Genomic DNA, 22,625 nt, shown 5'->3' with positions numbered 1-22,625 from the left:
AATACTATACTTTTTCTCTTTCATAGAATAACAAATGTATGTTGCTTTAGAGATGAAATAGCCTTGCACATACTAATACTTTGCTTGTTGACATATCCCAGAAACAGGAAAAAATTTATAAGTGGAAGCTAGGAAGTATCACATTATCGACTTGTAAACAGCAAAAGAAGGCTAAGAAACACAATTAAAGTAGATGATTATGTCAGTACAGAACAGGTGCATGTTACAAGGAAAAACACTGACAAATGAGCATGATGCCACAATGTCATTAGTAATTAATTATCCATTGTGGGACAGATTTAAGAGTCAACAGTAAGTTAGGCCTAGAGTATGTGGGAACTGTAATAGTTTAATTCTGTTAGTTCTGGAATAAAGTAGCTTTGTTTGACATTCTTATCAGATACAGAAAGAATTATAAAAAGATTTAAGTTCAGCAGTAGTAATGTAATTTAAAATTTTAAATGTGATTTTAAAATTTAAGAATTATTTCCATTTTTATTATGAGAAATATTAATGTCTTCTCCCATTTTTTATATCACTCTTGAGAGAAATGGGGAAACACCCACGTCCTCCCTCATTAATTTACATTTTGCTGGTTTTGCCTTCATTGTTCAGGTCTCCAGTGTAGTCAGATACACAGTAACTCTTCTGTGTTTATGTAGGAACATGCAAATGATACATGCTTTCTCTATCTTGTTTCGCTCAAAACTCTGCTTGACTGTTTTAAATTATAGTCTGTCCAGATTTTTGAATCTTGATTTTTAACACTTAAAAAAAGATTTTCCTTTAATACTATCCTGTAGTATATTGCCTATCATAAAGTCTCTGTGCCCTATTAATGGGTTTGTTTATAAAATTGATCCTGCTCTGTTGTGGAGAAGACACTTTTGCCCAGCAGTACAACTTATTCTGTGATACTAAATGATTTCTTTTAATATGGTATTCCTCCATTTCCCCGTATTTATGTCATCTATTTTGTAAGAAGGAAATGATTAATAGATTTTTTTTTTTTCTCACTCATCTTAGTTATAAAATAGTAGCAAGCAGAGAAAGACCACACTCTAGCACAAGTGTATGAATCTTTAATTCTTTAACAGAGAGTGTGGAGAAAAAGTGCAGGAGATGAATGACCAATGGAAATTTCACATCAGTTGTGTTTCAGATAAGAAAAGCTGCTCACCTTGTACACAGCTTGATATTTCTTCTTGGGAAATATGATTATTTTAATTGGAAAAGCCCTGGTTTTGTCATAGTCATTGTAAAACTTGTCCCTGGTAGCACAGAACATTAAACATGTATTTTAATTCACTTTAATAAAACAAACACTTTAAAGTCAGGATGTGATATGCTCATTAACATGTTAACAGTGGAATCTAACAGTGCTAAATGAAAACCAAGGCACACAGTAGAAGGAAACCAACATACATAGTAACAGGAAAAATGTTAAAATAATGCAATTCTAAGTTCACCAATAATTGCTGTCACTGTCATTTCTAAAGGATATGTTTTATTTTGAATGTTTTTTTCAGTAATCTTTGCTTTCCGAGTTGATACTGCAGTTCTAATTGAAATGATAGCCGAGATATTCTTTTTCTCATTTGTTATGTCTTCAGTTTATTCTGTATCTTTCTTGTTTTGTTGTAAGCAGAACCGCAGTATCTTTGCTTTTAAATTTAGATTTCAGTTAATTATTTTTCAGTTATTGAGGAAAAAAGTTAAAAGCTTTCTCCATTTCCTAACCGCAAGTTTTATAAACTAGTTTAATAAAAGCTAATGTTTATCAGGAAAGAATATGCTTAAAAAGTTAATCCCTTCTCCATGTGCCCAGGTAAACATGAAAAAGTTACATGAAATAAATATCAATAAAAATTACAAAGTCAGAATTTTGGCTCAGACAAGGGTGACATGTGAAATTCATAATTATTTTATTTTAGTCAAAATAGATATTAGTCTACCTAGTGTTAACAAAGGGTTGATTGCATGAGTTTCAAACCAAATTACTGTGAAAATAAGTGTACTTTCCAATTGTTTGGATAGGGTATTACTTCTGATTTGTTTCCTGGTATGAAGCTACCAAAACCAGACTACAGTGACCTATTGGAAGCCATCAAAACAAACTGTGATGCTATGAATTTGCAAATGACTGATGTATTTACTATGAAGATCCTGCAGATATACGAGATGATGATTGTGCGTCATGGCTTTATGATAGTTGGAGAGCCTTTTGGGGGAAAAACATGTGCATATCGAGTTCTGGCAGGAGCATTGGGAGACATATGTGAGAAGGTATCTAAACATTTTTATAAATCTGGTGAAAACTATTTTCAAACAAATTTTATACACGTATTTTAGTATTTATACTGAATACAGAATTCACTTCAAGGAACTTAAAAGTATAAGGAAAAGCTAAAGAATTTGATTGAGAAGCTGTACTTCCAAACTTACATGAGATAGGATATACACATTTCATGCATTTCTATACATGGCATTTTCTCTAAATTCTTTCATTGGATTGGACAAGGAATGAGTTAGCTACTTGAAATTTTATGATAAACTGTTCCTTGTAAAAGCTTTATACCAGATTTCCAACTTATTCACGAGAGCTACTGAACTCTCTTTTAACAGAGATTATTCAGTTTAGAACTACACCAAACAATGGATCTGCTTCATAAACTTATACAAAGTTTTGAAGATTTTCTGATAAGAATATAATAAACCCATGTAAACCCAGAAACTAAATAGTCTCAAATTTTGATTATTTTTGAAACCAGGGTATTTCAATTTTTCAGACAAATTTTGGATCTGAAACAAATCCAAGATCTGTTCTGCTAAATAACTTCTTACCTGATATAGGAGAAGTGGGTAATAATTGTTACCTGTGGAACGTTGAAGTGGTCCAGTAGTATAGCCATACCAAATCTTGCTCAAATTCAAGCCATCAAAATATTTATGTTTCATATGGGATCGCTGGAATCCTGCCACTTGGGCTGTGGAGGCTTTTGCAGAGTAATCTAATCATAGTTACTGTCTTTCATATTCTGTGCTCTGAGGACCTCTAGATTCAGTCTAGTCTGATCTGCTAGGATGGAATGTAAACCCAGTACAAGGCACTTTTTTAGCTGTTTCTGAAATGAAGTGTTTAGGATTTGAGACTTGAGAGGTGACTGGCCCACTCAGTGAACTCCAGGCACCTCCAGAGAAAAATAGTAATAACCATGAAGCATAAGTGATCTTCAGGACACTGAATTTCTTCAGGCTGGCTGACTGGAAACATGCAACCAACCACCTTAGCAAAATTGTTTCATTTCCTTAATGGTGATCTTCAGGCAGGCACCTTGTATTTTTGTGCAGATATCAGCAAGACTAGACTGGCTAGACTTTTACATTGGTATTGCTATCAGACAGAACTCTACTCTTACGATCTTTTATTAAAAACTGTTACTTATTTGCTTCCTATATTATAGATTAAATTGTGAAGCTTTTGCTTTAGGTATGTAGGAGAAATTCTGTTCCTGCCTGTGGCTCTGGTAAAACAATATTTAACTTTCTGCTTTTCCTTTTAATTCAGTGAATCATTGTCCACTCCTTCCCTTTTTTGTTAAGGAAAAAAGTTATGTGGTAGAGTAAGAAATTTTTATCTAATGATTTTCTTCCTGTTACCTCAGTTTCTCAGTCAACTCTAATCATTAATTTAATGGCCATCAGACCTACTGGAGCTCCCCCCCAAAAAAAAAAACCCTGGTATCAAACTAATCAACACAACTTCATTTTGATTATGATAACAATTGCTTTTTTGGAGGATTTTTACTATCTTGAAGAAAATCTTCTCCGTGATCTGAACCGATTCGTGTTTAGTTCTGGGAACTCTAGCAGCTGTATTGGGACTATATCAGAATTTTGTAACTGGGGGGCATTGTGATGAGTAAGAGGAGAAGGAGAGATTTGTGATGAATGAGGTAAGAAGCTGCTAACAGAAATAATATAAAAGAAAATTGTAATGTACTTGCAAATCTTGAAGATTGTAAATCTAAATTTTTGTCATTGCAACTATTTTAATTTTTTAGCTGGGCAACTGTGACAACGTTGCTGTACTCAGTTTTTTGTTTTTTTTTTTTTTAAATTGTATTTTTGTCATGCTTGTGTGTTTGCTGTTCACATAGCTTATAACTCTTTCCAAGAAGATGTTATCCATTTTCCCCTTTCTTTAAATATTGCATTTCCCTCTGAATATTCATGAAGGGAATCAAAGAAAGATTATGTGTATCTGTGGGAGGAAGTCAGAACAGGCATGAAATGATGCCAAACTCCTGATTTCTCAGTTCAAGTTCATAAACAATAGGCCTGCTTTTGGAAGGAAAGAGGTTCTTTTCTTGAATCAGGGATACAGGTTTCTTATATTTTAAGGCTGTAGTAAGTAGGTGTTCAAATGAGTGTTTGCAGTTTGTCACTTTTGCTTGTAGCTCATTCCTATAGAACAGTGGTTTTCAGCCACCTGATCTCTGTTGTGTGCAGTATTAAATGTCATATTTTGTCACAAGGAAAGAAGAAAGAATCAACTGAATTTTAATCAAAAAGTAAAATTAGGTATCTTTACATGGTTTATGTAAAAAAAAAAAAAAAAACAACCCCAAAATCCAAACCAACTTTGTAATGTCATTTTGACATCAATCTCAGAAATTTACCAAGGCAGTCATATTTATTCCTTCAACATGGGAAAAATGGGATAGAGAGACGAAAGGGCTTGGCCTGTTGTAATTCCTGTAAGTGTAAGAATAGAACTTGCGTCTCTTGATTGACTGCCTAATTTCCAGTTCACTAACATTAAAAACTAAAAACAAAGAATTCCGTTTTCATTTATCAAGCCACTGTTCAGTATTAAAATTAGACTTCCAACTACATATGATAAAGTTGGGATAATTGTCTTTAGACACTTGTAAACCATCTTTAAAATGTAATATGTGTAATGTCTTTCCTGCTGTAAACTGATGAAATTTTTATGACGATTTAATAATACATAACTGTAAAATTCAAAATAAAACAAATAGCATAATAAATTGCATGTTTGGTGTTAACAGATTTTATTACTTTTGTGTGTTCAGGGGCTGATGGAAGAAAACAAAGTTCAGATCACTGTTTTAAATCCCAAATCCATAACAATGGGTCAGCTCTATGGACAATTTGATCCAGTGTCACATGAATGGTCAGATGGCATCCTAGCAGTGAGTTTCAGAGCATTTGCTTCTTCCCCAGTAAGTGCTTAAAAGGCTTAGAGCATTTTGGGAAATGACTTTTCCATTTATACGTTTTAGTTTTTAATTCCATATTGTTTGCACAACCATTGTAGGATTCGTATGCTTAATCATTTGAATGCAGAGACTGCAGTTTGGCTTGGTTGTAGCATGCTCCGTGCAAAGTACTTTTTGGATGCTGGTGAATTAAGATTTGTGTTTCAGAAGTCCTTATGTGAAGATAAAAGGGTTTGTTTGTTTGCGTATGTTATTAAATATTCATTTATTTATCTTTCTACCATATCTTGTCTAATTATGGCCCAGATCTGTGCTGTTTATGTATACAGGCATTTTGATGTTTATTTTGGAAGAAACTGCTATCTTAGTGTGGCTTATGGCTGACCTTCCATTGAAGTCCATTGAAATATTTTCACTGAGTATAATAAAAGGTGTATCTACCTGACAGACACTTTACTTTTTGCTAGTGATTGCAGTATTAGACTCTTTGCCCCTATAAGCTTAAATAAACTAATAGTATATTGAAGTTGATCAGTGCAAAATTCACCATCTCTAATAACATTTGCAGAACTGCACCACTGCTTTGTATTTTCCTATAAGAAATATGATTAATACCTATGACTATTTGCTTATATTGTAAAAAGCCAGACATATTACATTTAGATATTACCATATTCCTTAAATTAGTCGTATTGACTTCCATGGTAAGTGTGCAGTAGGTATTACTGATGAGTAGTAACTTGTATTAACGGTCTCACTCTGTCATATGTCAAAGTATTTGAATTTGTTGCAGTTTGACAGAAGCAACGTACTGCATTGCAAGTATAACTGAAAGAAACCAGTCAAAGATATTAACCTTCTATAGTTAACTACAGTATATGCTTTAAAGTTATAAAACTAAATTGTGAATGTAGATTGTGATTTCAGAAACTGCTTGTGAACACAACTCTGTACTCCAAGTATTTTCAGTTATTTTTTGTGGAAAATAACTTTAGATCTAAAATATTTATTTTACAGTAAACATAATAAAACAAATTGCAAATATTTGATTAAAAATATTTTCTGCAAACCAGACTCCAGATAGGAAATGGCTGGTTTTTGATGGACCAGTGGATGCAGTATGGATTGAGAATATGAATACTGTGCTTGACGATAATAAAAAGTTATGCCTTATGAGTGGAGAGATCATCAAAATGTCACAGCAAATGAACCTTATTTTTGAACCAATGGATTTAGAAGTTGCTTCTCCTGCTACTGTAAGTACCTGTCTTTGAAAGACTGATTACAAATGTTTTTCATTATTGTGATATATATTCTAATTTTTAAAAAATATACTTAACTGAGAGTAGTAATTATGAGTTTGTTATTTCATTGATATATGTTTAAAGTAGAGAACATTGTTTTTCTTGTTTAAATTTTTCATAGTCTTACAATATGATGTGAAAAATGACATGTTTACATATGTAATGTAAATTGCATATACAGAAGACCCTGTAACTGTTTAGAGTCTGGCCCTTGCAAGTGCCTGACAAGAAAAATGAAATAATTCATGTGCAAATCTTTAATTTCCCAGACAAATTCTGGTAAAACCAACAATCACTGCGTTTCTGGTACCTGTCTATATCTATCACACCTATTTTTTTCTAATGGCACTTTGTGGAATGCAAAAATTTTCTCTTGAATATGAATAGAGGTTCAGATAATAATATAAACAGAACAAAATATCTGCATAGTCATACTGGGAAGGAATTTTTAATTACAAATAGTAGAAAACTTCATTAAAAATTAAGTGTTAGGCACTCTAGTAGTCAGTTTATTATCTTTTGTGATAATAAAGTAAGGTTTGAAACTCTTCTGTCCCAGGGCTCGCAGAATCCCACTGCACACTTTGTACCAGTTTCTAATAATCCCAGAACCTGTGTGTTATAACAGTGACTGTTATTTTAAGTTCTTGTAGATAGGAAAAAAACTTTGGAGATCACATAAGATAACATGCACCTGTTTATTTTTAGGTTTCAAGGTGTGGTATGGTCTATATGGAGCCCCATATGTTAGGCTGGAGACCATTAATGATGTCTTGGCTAAATACAATGCATTCAGGAATCGGCTCTATGCATAAAGAATTTATAATAGACCTGTTTGACAGAATGGTTCCGCTCTGTCTTGAGTTTATTAGGAAATACACAAAGGTAGGATAAAGAACTTTTCTGAGAAACTAAGAGTGTATGAATTATTTTCACTTCCAAGTGCCAAAGGAACAAGTTGTTTTACTTGGACCACATTATATTTATTAATTTTTAAAAACAGCTGCTACGATGAAGGCTGTGAGCAAGGTTTCTGTGTGTATTGTTCAACTTGCTTCTGAATGTATTTTAGACACGTTTATCCTGCAGTATTTTTTTATCTTCACAGTGAGAAAAAAGACCCCACTATCTAGCAGTCTTTTTACAGTGAGTAAAACACACCTGCAACTGAGAGTATTTCTTCTTTCTTTTCAGGAACTTTCTCCCACTTCAGATACCAACTTAATTCAATCACTAATGAATCTGATGGACTGCATGATGGATGAATTTGCTGATGAAGCCAAAGTTAAAGCTATGAATGACCATGACATTTTGTCTTGGCTTGAGGTAGGCAGTTTGTTTAACATACAGAATAGGGAATTCCAAACCAGGCTTCAGTGAAACAGACTTCACAAGCAATAAAACCTGTATTTCGTCATTAGAATACATATTTTGTAATGTCCATTGAGGAAAATACTGTTACCTTTTTTATAATTCATACGTAGTTAAGTCTGATGTGTTTGATCTCTTGATATAAATTTAATGAATATTATACTAACTAGCCAAAATTTTATATGATTCTTTAGTTTCTGGTATCTCAGTTTATTACTAGTTAGATCAATGCTATCTAAGGATTACAATTCAAGGAAAGTCCTGTTAACAGACATAGCCATCGCTTGTATGAGATAGGCCTTTGCATAACAGAAAGATAATTTAAATTGTTCTGGAATAAAAAGCAGTCTACGCTTGAACTCTCTCAAAATAACGGCTCTGCACTGAGCAGGTCAGGCATTTTGCTGCACAGCAAAGGTGCATTGGATGCTGATAGTCAACATAAATGGTATTCTATTTTACCAGCAGCATGGTTCCATACTATATACATAAAATCAAGTTGGTCCAGTGTAGTTCTATTGTGATTTGTGGCAAAGATTTCTTTGACTTCAGTGAATAAGAACTTTGTAATATGCAGGTACTGAAGTTCCATTTTGGTTTTTTCCAACTCTAGGGTATTTTTTTGTTTTCACTGATATGGTCTGTAGGAGCTAGCTGTAAGGAAGATGATCGACTGAAATTTGACAAAGTTGTGCGAGAAATGCTTAATGGACCAATTAGTGAGGAGACAAAAGAACAATATAAATTGTTGAGCAGTATTGATCAACAGCCTTCAAAAGCTTTCACAGTCCCGTTTCCAAGAGAAGGAACAATTTATGATTATCGGTTTGTCAAAAAGGTGAGGATTGTAAAATGAAGATGTGGACTTCCATTTTGAAGTAATCTTTTATGAATGCTACAAAGTGTGTATTGTTATTGTGAATTTGCTTCTACTGCCTGCTTCTTTTATCCCTGAATAGGCCAGACATCCATCCTTGCAAGCTAGTGATGGTCTAGTGTTCTGACTGGGACTTGCAGTACCAAAGCCTCTCTTTTTGACTACCAGAATAATTGCCTGGTATGGTAGAACAAGTTTGCAGAAAATCTCAACCAGTTATTTTTTTCTGTTATTTTTTTATTCTTGATTTCTTGCAAGATTATTTTATTTTGGGTTTCAGCCCTTTTCTTAGATTGAGGAAGCACTTGATATACTTTAGGCCATAATTCTTTCATTACTGCAGTAGGCTACTTCTGTGCCTCTTCTTCTCTGCCCCTTTTCCTGGGATTAACATGTGAACCTATGATGCATCTTTCCCGGTGGAGAAGAAAACTTCACACACTGGATCTAGTATGTTCCAGAGACTCCAAGATAAAATAAATGTACCTTTTTTTTTTTTGAGTTTGTCATTCCTGTGAAGTCCTGTTGCAGTACAATGAGAATTACTTTTGTCTAGATTTTGGCTCATGCATGATTCTTGCATCTTTCCAAGGAAAGTAGCTGAGATTTCAATCAGCAGTAAAGGCTTTATGTCTTCTGATCATAATCCATAAAAACATGTTCTTCTAGTAAACGGGGTTTTGTGCTCAGAGGTGGAAATATGCCTCCTCTAAGAAAGACTTCAGGAGACAGCAATCTCTAGGAATTCCATATGATTTTTATCTGAAGACAAATTTTTTGGGATAGGATGGAACATACAGTCGCTTCAGGGCTATTTAGAATTTTTAAAAATCTCCTTATATTAATTTACTGCTGGAGAGTTTTGACATCTTTTAAGACTCCTCTAGTATGGTGATCTACAAGAGAAAGCTTTGCTGTGGAGCTTCAGCACTAAAATTAATCTGCCTTCAAATTCCATAGTTTGGAAGTATTTATGATGAATGAGAGTCTGTGAAAAAAGAAAGTCTGACTATGCTTTTTTTTAGTTTTAGTGATTAAATTTATACAGTAATTTCCTATTTCATTATGTATTTATATACTGTATATGAGGTCTATGTAAATACATGTATTTTTCCATTGCATATATATATAAAATATGTGTACAGATATAAAAGGTAAGATAAAGGCCTTGTCTTTCAGTAGTTGCATGCTTCAGGCACAGGTGTTATGTTTCTTTTTAAGTACTCTCAATTGAAAGCACTGCATTCTGAAACAAACCTATGAAATTATTTTTTTAATCCTTTTAAAAATTGGTTGATCACCCCATCTGTTAAGTCACAGAACTTTGATTTTTCTATTTCCATTGGTTCTATGCTGTTTTTTCCTGTTTATTATAAATATATGACTTTCATATAAATTAAAATAGGGAGCAGGAATTTGGGAACCCTGGGTGGAAACACTCAAATCAGCTCCTCCTATACCTCAAGATATGATGTTTAATGAAATAATTGTACCGACTCTGGATACTGTTCGATACGTGGCATTGATGGAATTGTTGACGGTACATCAAAAACCTTCTATATTTGTGGGGCCAACAGGAACTGGAAAAAGTACCTATATTACTGTAAGTACTTTTAATACTGACATTAGACATAGTTATAAAAGGGGTAAGATGAGGAATAATTTGATAACTCTTTTTTAAAAAGGAAAATGAGACATGAATTGTTGGATATTATGAAATGAAATTATGGGCAACTAAAAATACAGTTGCCTAGCAAAAGGTGGTGGTTTTGGGGTTTTGTTTTCTTTTTCTTCTCTGCACTTCCAGACTAAATTCTTAAGAAGCACCCAGATATCCACTGGAATAAGCTGCTAATAGAACCCAAACAGGACTATTCAGTTTGGTTCCTGAATTGATTTACTTTGCATTGTGATTATAGATATACTTGGGATAGTCCACACAGACACTGATGCACAAAAGACTAAACCATTTAATAAGATATCCAGTCAGGATTGCTCAAAACAACAAGAAAAGAAATTTATATGTCCTAGTTAGAAGCAGCAAAAATGTGTGCTGCTGTTATTGTGGAAAAGTTTAGTAGATAGCCTTTTCTAGTCAGATGCTACTATGGCAATTCCATGCATTGGAAAACAGGGAAGAACAAGAATTTTGTCACTGAAAGAAATATGAAGGCAAAAAATTAATAGCAGTATTACCAAAGAATTATTTATAGAAAAAGAGTACTGTGGGAAGGGGAATTGGCTAGTCAAGATCTTCCCAGGCAGTTTTCTTCAGATAATCAGTTAGCTATATCTGGTCATTACAATGAAAAGCAGCTGCCCTTTTCAGGACAAATACATTTTAAAACAATTGTGTGCCCTGTTTTATAGAATGCCAAATATTCTTTGCCCATCTTATCCTTGTCTTTGAGAGACAATGAAAACACAGCACAAATAATAACGATAATCTAATTTGGCTTTAGCTTTTGGCAGTACACAATTTCTGTTATTTCTGAAACAAAATCTTGGTAAAATACTAATACTTGATCTAGTTTTAGGATTTTTAAGCTTCATATAATCTTCCTGTAGGAAGAAAAAAAAAAAGGATATTTTTAGTATATAAACAGTAGTTTCAACGTGAGTCTTTCATTTTCTAGGAAGTAGCAATGTCAACAATTGTTTAATATTTAAAGAAGTTATGTTATACATTGGTATCTCAAATCAGCTCTCTTATCTAGACTAATATTGTATTGCATATTTCTATATTTGACACACACAATACATTAAAAAGACTATTAATTATTTCTGACTGTATCAGAAATAGTGTGGCCAGCAGGAGTAGGGAAGTGATCGTGCCCCTGTACTCAGCACTGGTAAGGCCGCGCCTCAAATACTGTGTTCAGTTTTGGGCCCCTCACTACAAGAAGGACGTTGAGGTGTTAAGAGCGTGTCCAGAGAAGGGCAACGAGGCTGGTGAGGGGTCTGGAGAACAAGTCTTACGAGGAGCGGCTGAGGGAAATGGGGTCATTTAGCCTGGAGAAAAGGAGGCTCAGAGGAGACCTTATCACGCTCTACAACTACCTGAAAGGAGGTTGTAGCGAGGTGGGTGTCAGTCTCTCTTCCCAAGTAACTAGTGATAGGATGAGAGGAAATGGCTTCAAGTTGCACCAGGGGAGGTTTAGATTGGATGTGAGGAAAAATTTCTTTACTGAAAGAGTGGTGAAACATTGGAACAGGCTGCCCAGGGAAGTGGTTGAGTCCCCATCCCTGGACGTATTTAAAAGACATGTAGATGAGGCGCTTAGGGACATGGTTTAGTGGGCATGGTGGTGTTGGGTCGACGGTTGGACTCGATGATCTTAGAGGTCTTTTCCAACCTCAATGTTTCTATGATTCTGTGATTCTAAGGTAGTAAAATAGAGAGTTCAGAAGCTAACAAGTTCTACCTTATGCAATAATTTGACATCTCTTGTGCATTCATTATGATAAACTCTTGAATTGCATGATCATACACTTTTTCCCGCCCTGTAGGATTCCAGTCTTAACACTATAGGTATTAGTCTATTTAAATTTTTTTTAAAAAAAGAAAAGACTTTTATATAGAACCTCTGCTCCACTTGCAGAGCTTCAAAAACTTGCAGTAAATTCAGGAAAACAGCAGCTCTGGGGGATGGATTCTGTCCCTGTCAGTGACAGAAGCCCTCTGTAACAGTAGACAAGTCATGTAAGTCAAACTTTTCACAGGCAATTATTGTGTTCCTCAATTATTTTGTGTTCCTCATGCGCCAGGGGAGGTTTAGATTGGACATGAGGAAAAATTTTTTCACTGAAAGAGTGGTTAAACATTGGAACAGGCTGCCCAGGGAAGTGGTTGAGTCACCATCCCTGGACGTATTTAAAAGACGTGTAGATGAGGCACTTAGGGACATGGTTTAGTGGGCATGGTGGTGTTGGGTTGACGGTTGGACTCGATGATCTTAGAGGTCTCTTCCAACCTTAATGATTCTATGATTTTCTGGAGGGCTGATTTGAATCCATGGATTCTGATTTGCAGAAGTGCTGTTCTTCAGATAACAACAACTTGATATTTTAAGTTAGATATCTAACTGGATAATATTTTGCCCATTACCTTTTCATATGTTTGTATTGGTGTGTACCATAGAAAAGCTTGTTAGAAAATTATTAATTTTGTCTTTGAATATGATTTGAATTCTGTTCAATAAATAAGATGAGCACTGAGCACTGAAGAGAAAACAAATCGACAGCTGTTTTAAGTTACCAGTGTGCATTTTTATAATGAAAGAGGCAAGATATACTTAGTTCTGAGTGTGCCTAATGATAATCAAAACACCTGATAGTAAGTAATAAAAACATATAGTGTAAGCAATGACTTAGTACAGCCAAATACAATATTTCTCAGAGCTTGTGAAATTCTAATCAAAGGAAATAACAATCTTGTAAAAAGCATTGTAACTTCAAGTATTAGAATAAGAGATCAAGATTACTGTTTTTTTATTTTTTCTATGTCTACAAATATTATGTTTTCTGTCTAAAGGGATAAGTCAGACTTTATAATTGAAAGCAGACTTTATTACCTTTTTGAAACAATTGAGTCATCGTTATTTTGGCATAGAGTATTTCCTTTTTTTCATCTTCAATCACCAAGTGATGGTTTGTTCATTTTGATTTTGTCATGTGGTTATTAAAATAACAATATGGGTAATATAGAAAACTATTCTAATGGTCTAGATTAAAAATTTTAGATAAATTTTAATTCTTCAGACAGATCTGATGGGTACTATGGGTTAAATCCTGATACCATCAATCTTTCTGGGAGACTATTAAAGCCTGACAGGCAATGGAATTGTGCCAATAGAATGTTCATGCTGTTGAGGTTCACTTACAGAAATCTCCAAATTCAGCATTTTTCACTGGGTTCTATCTAGATCTGTGGGAAAGTATACTTTTGAGGCAAAAAGGGGGATATGTGAGTGGAGATATGGCAAAGCCATTATTGCATTTTTAGCTAATGAGGTTTTCTAAGTAAATTATAAGAGAGAAGGAAGAAGCCGTTCCTCTGAGCAGCACAAAATTGATTTTATTTGTTCTTTCTTCCTCAAGTATGTCTTTTTGTAGAGGATTTTGCTTCTGTTGATTGTTCCAGTGCAATCAGCATGAAGCCTGTGTACACTCAATTGTTTTGCAGCGGGAGCAAAACGTGAAAGTTATGTAAGCAGGTAAAATAAATTTGGCTTCATGGTCTTGAATCTGTTATCTTTTCTTCGTGTAGTGTGGTAAAAATTAACTGTGAAGTTACTGACTAAGGATTATTTAACTTAGTTTTGTTTTTAAGTTACTTTTCTGAAATAATTTTGAAGAAAATAAATATTAAGAAAATAAATATTAAGACTGGAAGGAGATCTGTTAATAAAAGACTCTTCCTGAAATATTGATGTCAGAAATATAATAAAGCATAAATAAAACATTTGTTTATAATGAAGAATATGACTAATTTCTACTGCCCAGTTCATTTCTGGGGTGATAGTTAAGAATGTGGTATTTCTTGGGAGTTCAGAACTGATCAAAAGAATAAAAGAAATATGGCCATTGAGTCACATCGCTCTGTAGTTTCCATGAGTTGTCATTGTTACGTTTTTGTGCAGCAGCTCAGGTTTTTCCTTCAAGGATAGAGATTAAACATTCTTTCTGCTGAAAAGACTGTATGATCTGGAAAGTCCCAACAGCTGTTGGCAGAGATTAGACTAGTCATTAGAGACATTACTTTATATGCGATAATGCTCTGTAGCAACTGCTGGAAGGATGGAAGGGTATCTTCCCGCTGTGGTTTTACTTACATGTGGGTAGGAAATAAGTCCCATTCAGTCTTACTTGAAATGCTGACTTTGATCCAGATTTCCCCCAGAGGTTAAATTGCAGCTAATGTAAGGGACTTTGGAAGGTAGTTAGCATTATAAAATACTACCAATGTTGATGGTAAAGCTTATCTTTAGATATTCTTGCTATGCCCTTCAAAGGAAATATTCCTGGAAACTCTTCAAAACCAGGCATAAATACTTGGACCTGTGGATACTTTTGCAAATTTGGGTGTGGATTAGTACAGGCAATATATATCAACTCTAATTAGTACTATGAAGTATTTTGTGTGCAAAATATTAACATGCTGAATTTATATAATGCAATAGGTAGATTTTTTTTTTGAGAAAATGTGAAAATGTCTATATTGGAGGTAGAAATTTTTCTCTGACAAATTCAGTTTATTATGTTTTGAATTGTTCAAGAATATCAGTTTATCTGATGAAATATGATTATTAGAAATTACTACTTTATAATTTTAAATGAAATAAAAATGGTACAAAAATGTCTATCTGATTGCTATTTGCTAAAGTGCTTTACAATTTGTTTATCTGTGTATGTAGTTTAACTTTCTCCTCTTCATAATCCTTCCAGAATTTTCTTTTAAATAATTTGAATAAAGACGTTTACAAGCCACTGCGCATCAACTTTTCAGCACAAACTACAGCAGCTCAGACTCAGAATATTATAATGTCTAAGCTGGACAAAAGGAGAAGAGGAATTTTTGGACCTCCTCTTGGGAAAAGAATGGTAACTGATATATTTCTGTATGTAAATAAGTGTTTAAATGCAAACCGATATGTAAATGCATTATTTTCTCAACTGATCACAGCTGATACCAATAAAAGGATGCTCAATTTGAAATAAACTGTCAGAGTTCTAATTCTTCTAATTTCGATCCTCATGTTTCTCCTCTTTGTCCCTTCTCCCAATAATATGCATCCTGTTTTAATTAAGAGAAGAAAATGTGATATATGATATGAATAACTGTGAACAGCATTGTCATACTTCCCCCTCTATATTTTGTGATACTATCCTTGAGATAAGAGTTCTGTATGGGTAAGCTTGTTGCTGACAGTATAGCTCTTGACAGTATTGTGGTTTCAGTTTTATAGAAATCTCAAAGTGAGATCATGTAGGGTTTGTCACTTGTTCAAGGCCTGGATCTCGTATGTTGTGGAGAAATTACAGAAGCTTGTTCAGCCCTCAGATTATTACCTCTTGTTGCTCATCTACATGGGCATCAGTGAACTGTGAAGAGAGACGTGGAATATATCAAAAGGGGTTACAGACCTCTGGGGGCAAAGGAAAAGTATATAGGAACCAAGGTGGTATTCTCCTTGATCCTTTGGATAAAGGGAAAAGATAAGGTAGGAGTGGATGCAGACTGCCAGTCCAAGGGAAGTGATTATTCCTTTTTACTCAGTGCTTATTAAAATGGAATCCTGTATTAAGTTTTGGACCCTCCAGTACAGGAAGAATTTTGATAATTCAAGCAGATTAAGTCACTAGTGGTGTACCCCAGGGGTTGATACTTGGGCCAATACTGTTTAACCTCTTCATTAAGAACATGTATGCTGGGACAGAGTGCACCCTTAGCAAGTTCGCAGATGATAGAAAACTGGAAAGAGTGGCTGATACACCAGATGGTTGTGCTGGAGGCAATACTTCTGCTCTACTCAGCACTGGTGAAGCCACATCTCAAGTGCTTTGGACAGTTCTGGGCTCCCCAGTACAAGAAAGACGTGGATTTACTGGAGTGAGTCCAGTGCAGGGCCACAAAGATAATTAAAGGACTGGAGCATCTTTCATATGAGGAGAGGCTGAGAGAGCTCAGACTGTTCAACCTGGAGAAGATAAAGTGGCTCAGCAGGGATCTTATCAATGCGTATAAATACCTGATGAGAGAGGATGAATAAGAGGGAGCAGACTGTTCTCTGTAGTGCCCACTGACAGGTCAAGAGGCAATGGGCACAAATTGAAATACGTAAGATTCCATCTGAACACAAGAAAAGACTTTTTTATTGTGAAGTTGTTCAAACAATGGAACAAGTTGCCCACAGAGGTTGTAGAGTCTCCATCTGTGGAGATAATCAAAACCTGATTGAACATGGTGTTGGTCAGCCTGCTGTAGCTGACCTTGCTTAGGTAGGAGGGTTGGACTAGATGATCTCAAGAGGTCTCTTCCAACCTAAACAATTATGTGAGTCTGTGAGATTGAGCAGAGGGCCACCAACATCGCCAGGGGACTGGGGCACAAGCCCTGTTGAGGATAAACAGAGGGAACTCGGCTTTTTCAACCCAGAGAAGAGAAGGCTTTAGGAGGACCAAAAGCAGCTTCCCAGTACCTATGAAAAAGTTGTTAAGAAGACGAAGCCATGCTCTTCATCAGGGTGCACAACAGAAGAATGAGAGCAAATGCTTGTAAATAGAAACAAGAGAGGTTCTGACTGGATATAAGGAAAAAGCAATTTGCAGAGGCAAATTTCCTCTGGGCAAAGGAACCCAGCCCAGAGAGGCTAATGGCATCTCTGTGAAGGTTTTCAAGACCTGACTAGGTAAAGTCCTGAGGAAGCTGGTATGAAATCAGTGTTCAGAAATCAGCTTTGAGCATGAGGTTGGACTAGATGAACTCCAAGGTTCCTTCTAACCTGGATAATTCACTTGTTTTGGAAGCATTAAAGGAGATTTGAATCTTTTATGTTGTTATCACTGATGCCTGCCAAACCCTTCAAGATCAATGGAACTCTGAGTACTCAGAAGCTTGAGAAGAATATTGGAGTAGACCTCTTTTTTTTTTTTTTCTGCACTGAGCAAATCCTTTTGCAAGGAGTTGCAATGAGACTGAAAAATTAAGGAAAAACTTAGCTTTTAAGGAAATTTTAAAAATTATTATATTTAAAATGTAGTGATAGATGTGTATGATTTAATACTAGTACTTTTAGGGTGCCTATAGACTTTTTGTATTTGCAGCCTTGTTTTTTTTCTATTTTCAGTTTTTCCTAGCTATTATTTAATAAATGCTTGTTATCAAGAGCAAAATATGTTAATGTTAGAAGTTCCTTAAGGAAGTACCATTTAAAGTTAATGTGTTTTAAGGTCTTCCCCTGCCTCCCCCTCCAAGCTATTATTTTAAGATGTATTTTAGCCCAGTCTTAAAAATGTAAAGATACTTAGAAGGGATAAATTTTGTCTTGATCTATATTAGCCAAGAACACTTCAAACCATTTCAGTATCTTGCCCAAATCGCAGTGCTAAATAAGATACAAGGCCCATGATTTAACCTCTCTCTTTTGACCAAATTCCTACTCTGTATCAGTTAGAGAATGAGAAGGGGGATAAAACACATAAATGTGTTTCTAGAACTTGCATCAGTTGCATTAGTTTAGTTGTGTGAAGATGTTTCCTGATCAGCAGTGACCTATACTTTAGGAACAGCAGGGCAAAGAAAGGTGTAATGTTTAATAGATTTAAAAACAGAACCGTAGCCTCGCTGAAGTTTGGGGTTTTTGTGGGTCTTCTTGACTCCATCTTTTTTCCAGGAAAAGTAATGTAAGTAGTACAGTAAGGTTTAAATAGCAAGTATTAGTTTACCATCTTTCATTAAATACACTCAGAAATAAGAGGAGAAACACAGTTTTTCTCTCCTCTATAGGTATGTTTTGTAATGGCTTTAGAGTGGCACAGTAAGTCTGATTTTTATTTAACTCAGCCATTAAGAGCTTAGGGCTGCTTTTCAAAAACGTGTATTTATGTGTATTACTCCCACTGATTTTAATGGAGGTGAATTGATGTGCAGTGTTTCCAGAATCAAGCGCAATGGTGGCATATATTCAGTAAAATAAATAAATGCAAAATCCTTTGTTTTTCTTTTCAGGTTGTATTTGTAGATGATGTTAATATGCCAGCACGAGAGGTCTATGGTGCTCAACCGCCTGTTGAATTACTACGGCAGTGGTTAGATCACTGGAATTGGTATGACCTTAAAGACTGCTCAGTGATTAAACTTGTAGATGTTCAGATTGTGTGTGCAATGGGACCACCAGGTAAGAGATGTGTCTTACATGCTTTTTCCTGTTTCTTTGGTTTCCAAAGGCTGAATGCTTATTGATGCATAGTTTTTACAATTTAGGTCTTTATGGCTAGAGATAGAACTCAAGGAACCCTTTCCTTGCAGGAAAGATGAACAGCAATCATAGTAGAGTGGTTGAGGAGCAGCAGAGAGACTACACAAGCTTGCCAGGAGGAAATACTGCTTTTCAGGAAGCCAAGAATGTGTCTACAAAGTATTTATGAAATCCCTTTGGTCTAATGAGACCCTCCATTGGCCTTCAGTCAATTTTATTCTTCTTCAAAACTTTTCTAAATAGCACTAAGTGATGTTCTTAAGCAGATAAACCTTACTTTATTTGGCCAAAAAAAAAAAGTAAAGTATATGATGTAAAGAGGTCATTATATTTCTGATCGCCTGTGTACACGTTGACTACATGAGCTATTTAGTTAAAAAAAAAATGACCCTGGCGTATTTTATCAGTTAAAATGAAGAATTAATGTTTCTTTGATGCTGTTGTGTTTGCTTTTAAAGAAGCTATACAACCTATTTCCTTCACTACAGCAGGAATCACGTAACAGAATTTCTTTTCACAGAATTATTCACGGCCCTGTCTCTAAAATTTAGGTTTTTACCACCTAAAAAGTTTGTCATAGCTGAGCACATTTACAGTGTTTAATCACGCTATGATTGGTGCTTTCTTTCTTTTTTCTGCTTCAGCCTCCCTGCACTTTCCTCCTTTCTTTTGTAGAGTTGTTTACACACACAAACACACACAGGAACGTGCCAGTGAACCTTCTCCACTGATACTACTTTTGTGTTTGGGACGGTGATGCATGCCCATGGGATAGGGGTCCACTGCTGTTACACCTATCTGGTTTCCTAAAGAAGCAAAACTGCTTCTGGCGGTCATTTTAAATTAGAGGCAGTGTTCATCCACAGTTCAAAGCACTTGATCTAAGTATCAGTCTGTGGAATAACTGAGCAGAAGCAAACTGTGAAAGAATTTTAAAATTTGATATCTTCATTTTTCCTAAAGCTTAGGTGAAGTCATGACTTGTACTGTGTTCTGGCATAACTGAATTGTACAGGTCTTTTTTTTGGGGGGGTGGTGTGGTGGTGGTGGTGTTTTGTTTTTTTTTTACATCAGAAATAGCCAAATCTTGGAGGTGCTTGGAGATGCTAAAGCATCCCTTCATGCTATGTTCCTGTTCCAGGGTGACAGTGTAGAAATTACTTTCAACTGCTCTGAAATTGGGTCAAATTTTCCTTTCCCAGGAGAAGTTTGTAGCTAATTTTGTTCCAGTACTCTTCTGGTTGAATGGTGAAAAATGGACTGATCAAATATACAAGTTACGGTCCTAACTATTTGTGTCAAATATCACAATTCAGCTTCAGGCTGAAGAATTTATTTTAGTAGCTTTGTACAGGGAGCTACTTCCAGAACTCACAAAATTATATTCTCCTTTCCAGCCTGTTTTTTTTTTTTTTTTCTCCTCCTGAGAAGAAATGAAAATCTGAAATCTGTATGTGTATGTAGTGCTATTGAAGCAATATAAAGCTATTTAAAGAACATTTAAAGCTATTTTGTTAAAGTTCGGTTTAAAATTTATATTAGGAAAGGATTATCTTTTGGGTAAAACTCATATTGGTATCCCAATAGCTTGTGTAATTTTGCCATCAGTGCACATGTAAACTTCAAGAAGCTTTGTGAACTGCTGTGTCCGAGAGATGACCTTGGTTGGGGTAGAAGGAAGTAGGATGAATGACTGACCTATTTAGCATAAAATACTGAGATTCCTCAGCAGGTACTAGTAATGCATACAGAGTTAAATACAGAGAATCATTAGTTCTGCTTGCAGTCTTAGGTGGCTGAATGTGAGACAGCTCCAGGCCAGGAGTCTTTTAGTTTCATTAGTGCAGGGTGATGCCTGAGCTACAAAGTCATGTGTTTTAAAAGAACTTACCATGCTAATTTGGTTGCCCTTAGCTATGCTCCTGATATTAGGGATGGTAGATTGCCTGCTTTTCAGCTACTTTTTTCTGATTTGCTGCTATAAGAAGGTTGAACACACTGTGCAGCAGCTTAACCCTGAATTCCAAAGGAAGGAGCAAGTATCCAATAAATTTCTGGTTTACGTTCCCTTATTTCCATACATAGCTTCATTGTCCAAATCACAGTCTAGTCATAAAAACTACTAACTCTAGAACTGGGATAAAAATCTAAATTGAATAAAATATACAGCATTACTTGTAGAGGCTTCTTTCGTTGGGATGCTTTGAAAATCAAAAACATGGGTTTGGAGTTTTATTATAAAAGTTTTCTTTTATAACAGAAGCATAGTTAAAATAGTGTCAAATCTATCTATAACTTGATGATTTCAATCTGTATTTTACAGACTATTGGTTACAGGAGAACAGATTGACACTGAACTGCGTGTTGCTTTCATTAGGTTTATGACAAGATGTGGTACTTTTCACTGTGAGCCTGCTAGGTGAATCAAAGATGAATATGAGAAAAAAAAATTGCTAGGCTTTTACTGTTTTGTTTTAATTTTTCTGTTAGTTGTAGTATTAATGCTTTCTAATATTTAGGTGGTGGTCGAAATCCAGTAACATCACGATTCTTGCGACACTTCAATACAGTTACTATTAATGAGTTTGATGATGAATCCATGTACACAATTTTTTCTAGAATATTAGACTGGCATCTAACAGTATGGTAAGTGACCTCTATATATTGGGAAAAATCAAAGTCAGTGTTTACATTATGGTACTAGGAAGTCTTCAAGATACGTTTGTAGGACACTGCTCTTGAAAAGAAATCATCATCTTTTATATCCTGTGCCTTTTGAGTTATTCATTACTCCACAGAAGTAGGGCTCATCTTAAAATACTCCAGTGGTAAAATTCTTGTTCTGAAGTCTCTACCAGAGGTTTAGATTAGCTGAGACTAATTCAGTTATTTGAGATATTTCTGTAATACAGTATTTTTTGATGTGTAATAAATAAGAATAGAATTTGGTTAGTCATTATTCATAGAATAGAACTGGAAATTGCTCTTACATTTCCTGTGGTTTGAGAAGGCTTACTCTTTCTTTGGCCTTTCATCACTGCATAATTTTTAATGCCATTATTAGGAATGGACTTCAACTTCCATTGTCTATCCATTCTGACAGCTAAGCCCCAAAAGATGCTCACATCCTGTTTCCAGACCAAGTTTGTGATTTGACAGCTTCTGACCCTTTGAGGGAGAGAGGTCCCAGAAGACAGCAAGGGCTATTTGACCTGACTTCCCTATTGTTGCTGTTAGTCATAAAAATGAGGGGGGAAAAGTGTATAATTATCTGTCTAGCATAGCCAAATTTGTCAGCATGTTCCACAGTTACTAGATTTGATTTGTGGAGTTAATCTGTTAATCCAGTGAGAGAACTAAGATTTGTAAAACTGCCTGTGAGGAAGTATAATCACAGAACTTAAAAATTGGCACAAACTTATAAGTAAATCAGTGTACATATACAATATTATTTATTAATTCACATGCTAGTATGATGGAATTATGAGATTCATTCTATTCTTACCACCTTTTATAACTTGTCAGTTACAGCTTTCCATCACAATATGTAGAACTGACTCCGCAAATTATTAATGGAACCATGCGTATGTTTAAAGAAGCTAGGAAGAATCTGCTTCCTACCCCAGCCAAATCTCACTATTTGTTCAATCTCCGTGACTTTTCACGTGTTATTCAAGGTGTTTGCCTGTCAAGGCCTGAAACAACAGAATCTGCAGGAATGATAAAACGTCTCTGGGTTCATGAGGTAAATTGCCTAATACTAAGAAATTATATTTATTATAAATAAGAAAAAGATGTGGATTTGTGTATTTATCTTTTTGTAATGCCATCTCCATTGGCTAATAGC

The 22,625-nt window shown here is 35.1% G+C and overlaps 1 protein-coding gene across 1 annotated transcript in view; it reads left to right on the top strand.

Moving 5' to 3' along the window:
* The window catches only part of DNAH7 (dynein axonemal heavy chain 7), a 135,354-nt gene that overhangs the window by 48,304 nt on the left and 64,425 nt on the right, over positions 1–22,625 (top strand). Inside the window, exons 29-39 of the mRNA XM_076342253.1 lie at positions 2,038–2,286; positions 5,100–5,249; positions 6,320–6,502; positions 7,259–7,435; positions 7,745–7,876; positions 8,535–8,759; positions 10,204–10,401; positions 15,246–15,401; positions 18,529–18,697; positions 21,298–21,424; positions 22,304–22,523. Of these exons, the coding sequence (XP_076198368.1) occupies positions 2,038–2,286; positions 5,100–5,249; positions 6,320–6,502; positions 7,259–7,435; positions 7,745–7,876; positions 8,535–8,759; positions 10,204–10,401; positions 15,246–15,401; positions 18,529–18,697; positions 21,298–21,424; positions 22,304–22,523 (1,986 nt within the window). The remainder of the gene's footprint in view (positions 1–2,037; positions 2,287–5,099; positions 5,250–6,319; positions 6,503–7,258; positions 7,436–7,744; positions 7,877–8,534; positions 8,760–10,203; positions 10,402–15,245; positions 15,402–18,528; positions 18,698–21,297; positions 21,425–22,303; positions 22,524–22,625) is intronic.

This window comes from Aptenodytes patagonicus, chromosome 6, assembly GCF_965638725.1.
Source record: "Aptenodytes patagonicus chromosome 6, bAptPat1.pri.cur, whole genome shotgun sequence".
Taxonomy (NCBI): Eukaryota; Metazoa; Chordata; class Aves; order Sphenisciformes; family Spheniscidae; genus Aptenodytes; species Aptenodytes patagonicus.
The sequence above is the reverse complement of the archived record's forward strand: the minus strand, read 5'-3'. Positions and strand labels throughout refer to the sequence as shown.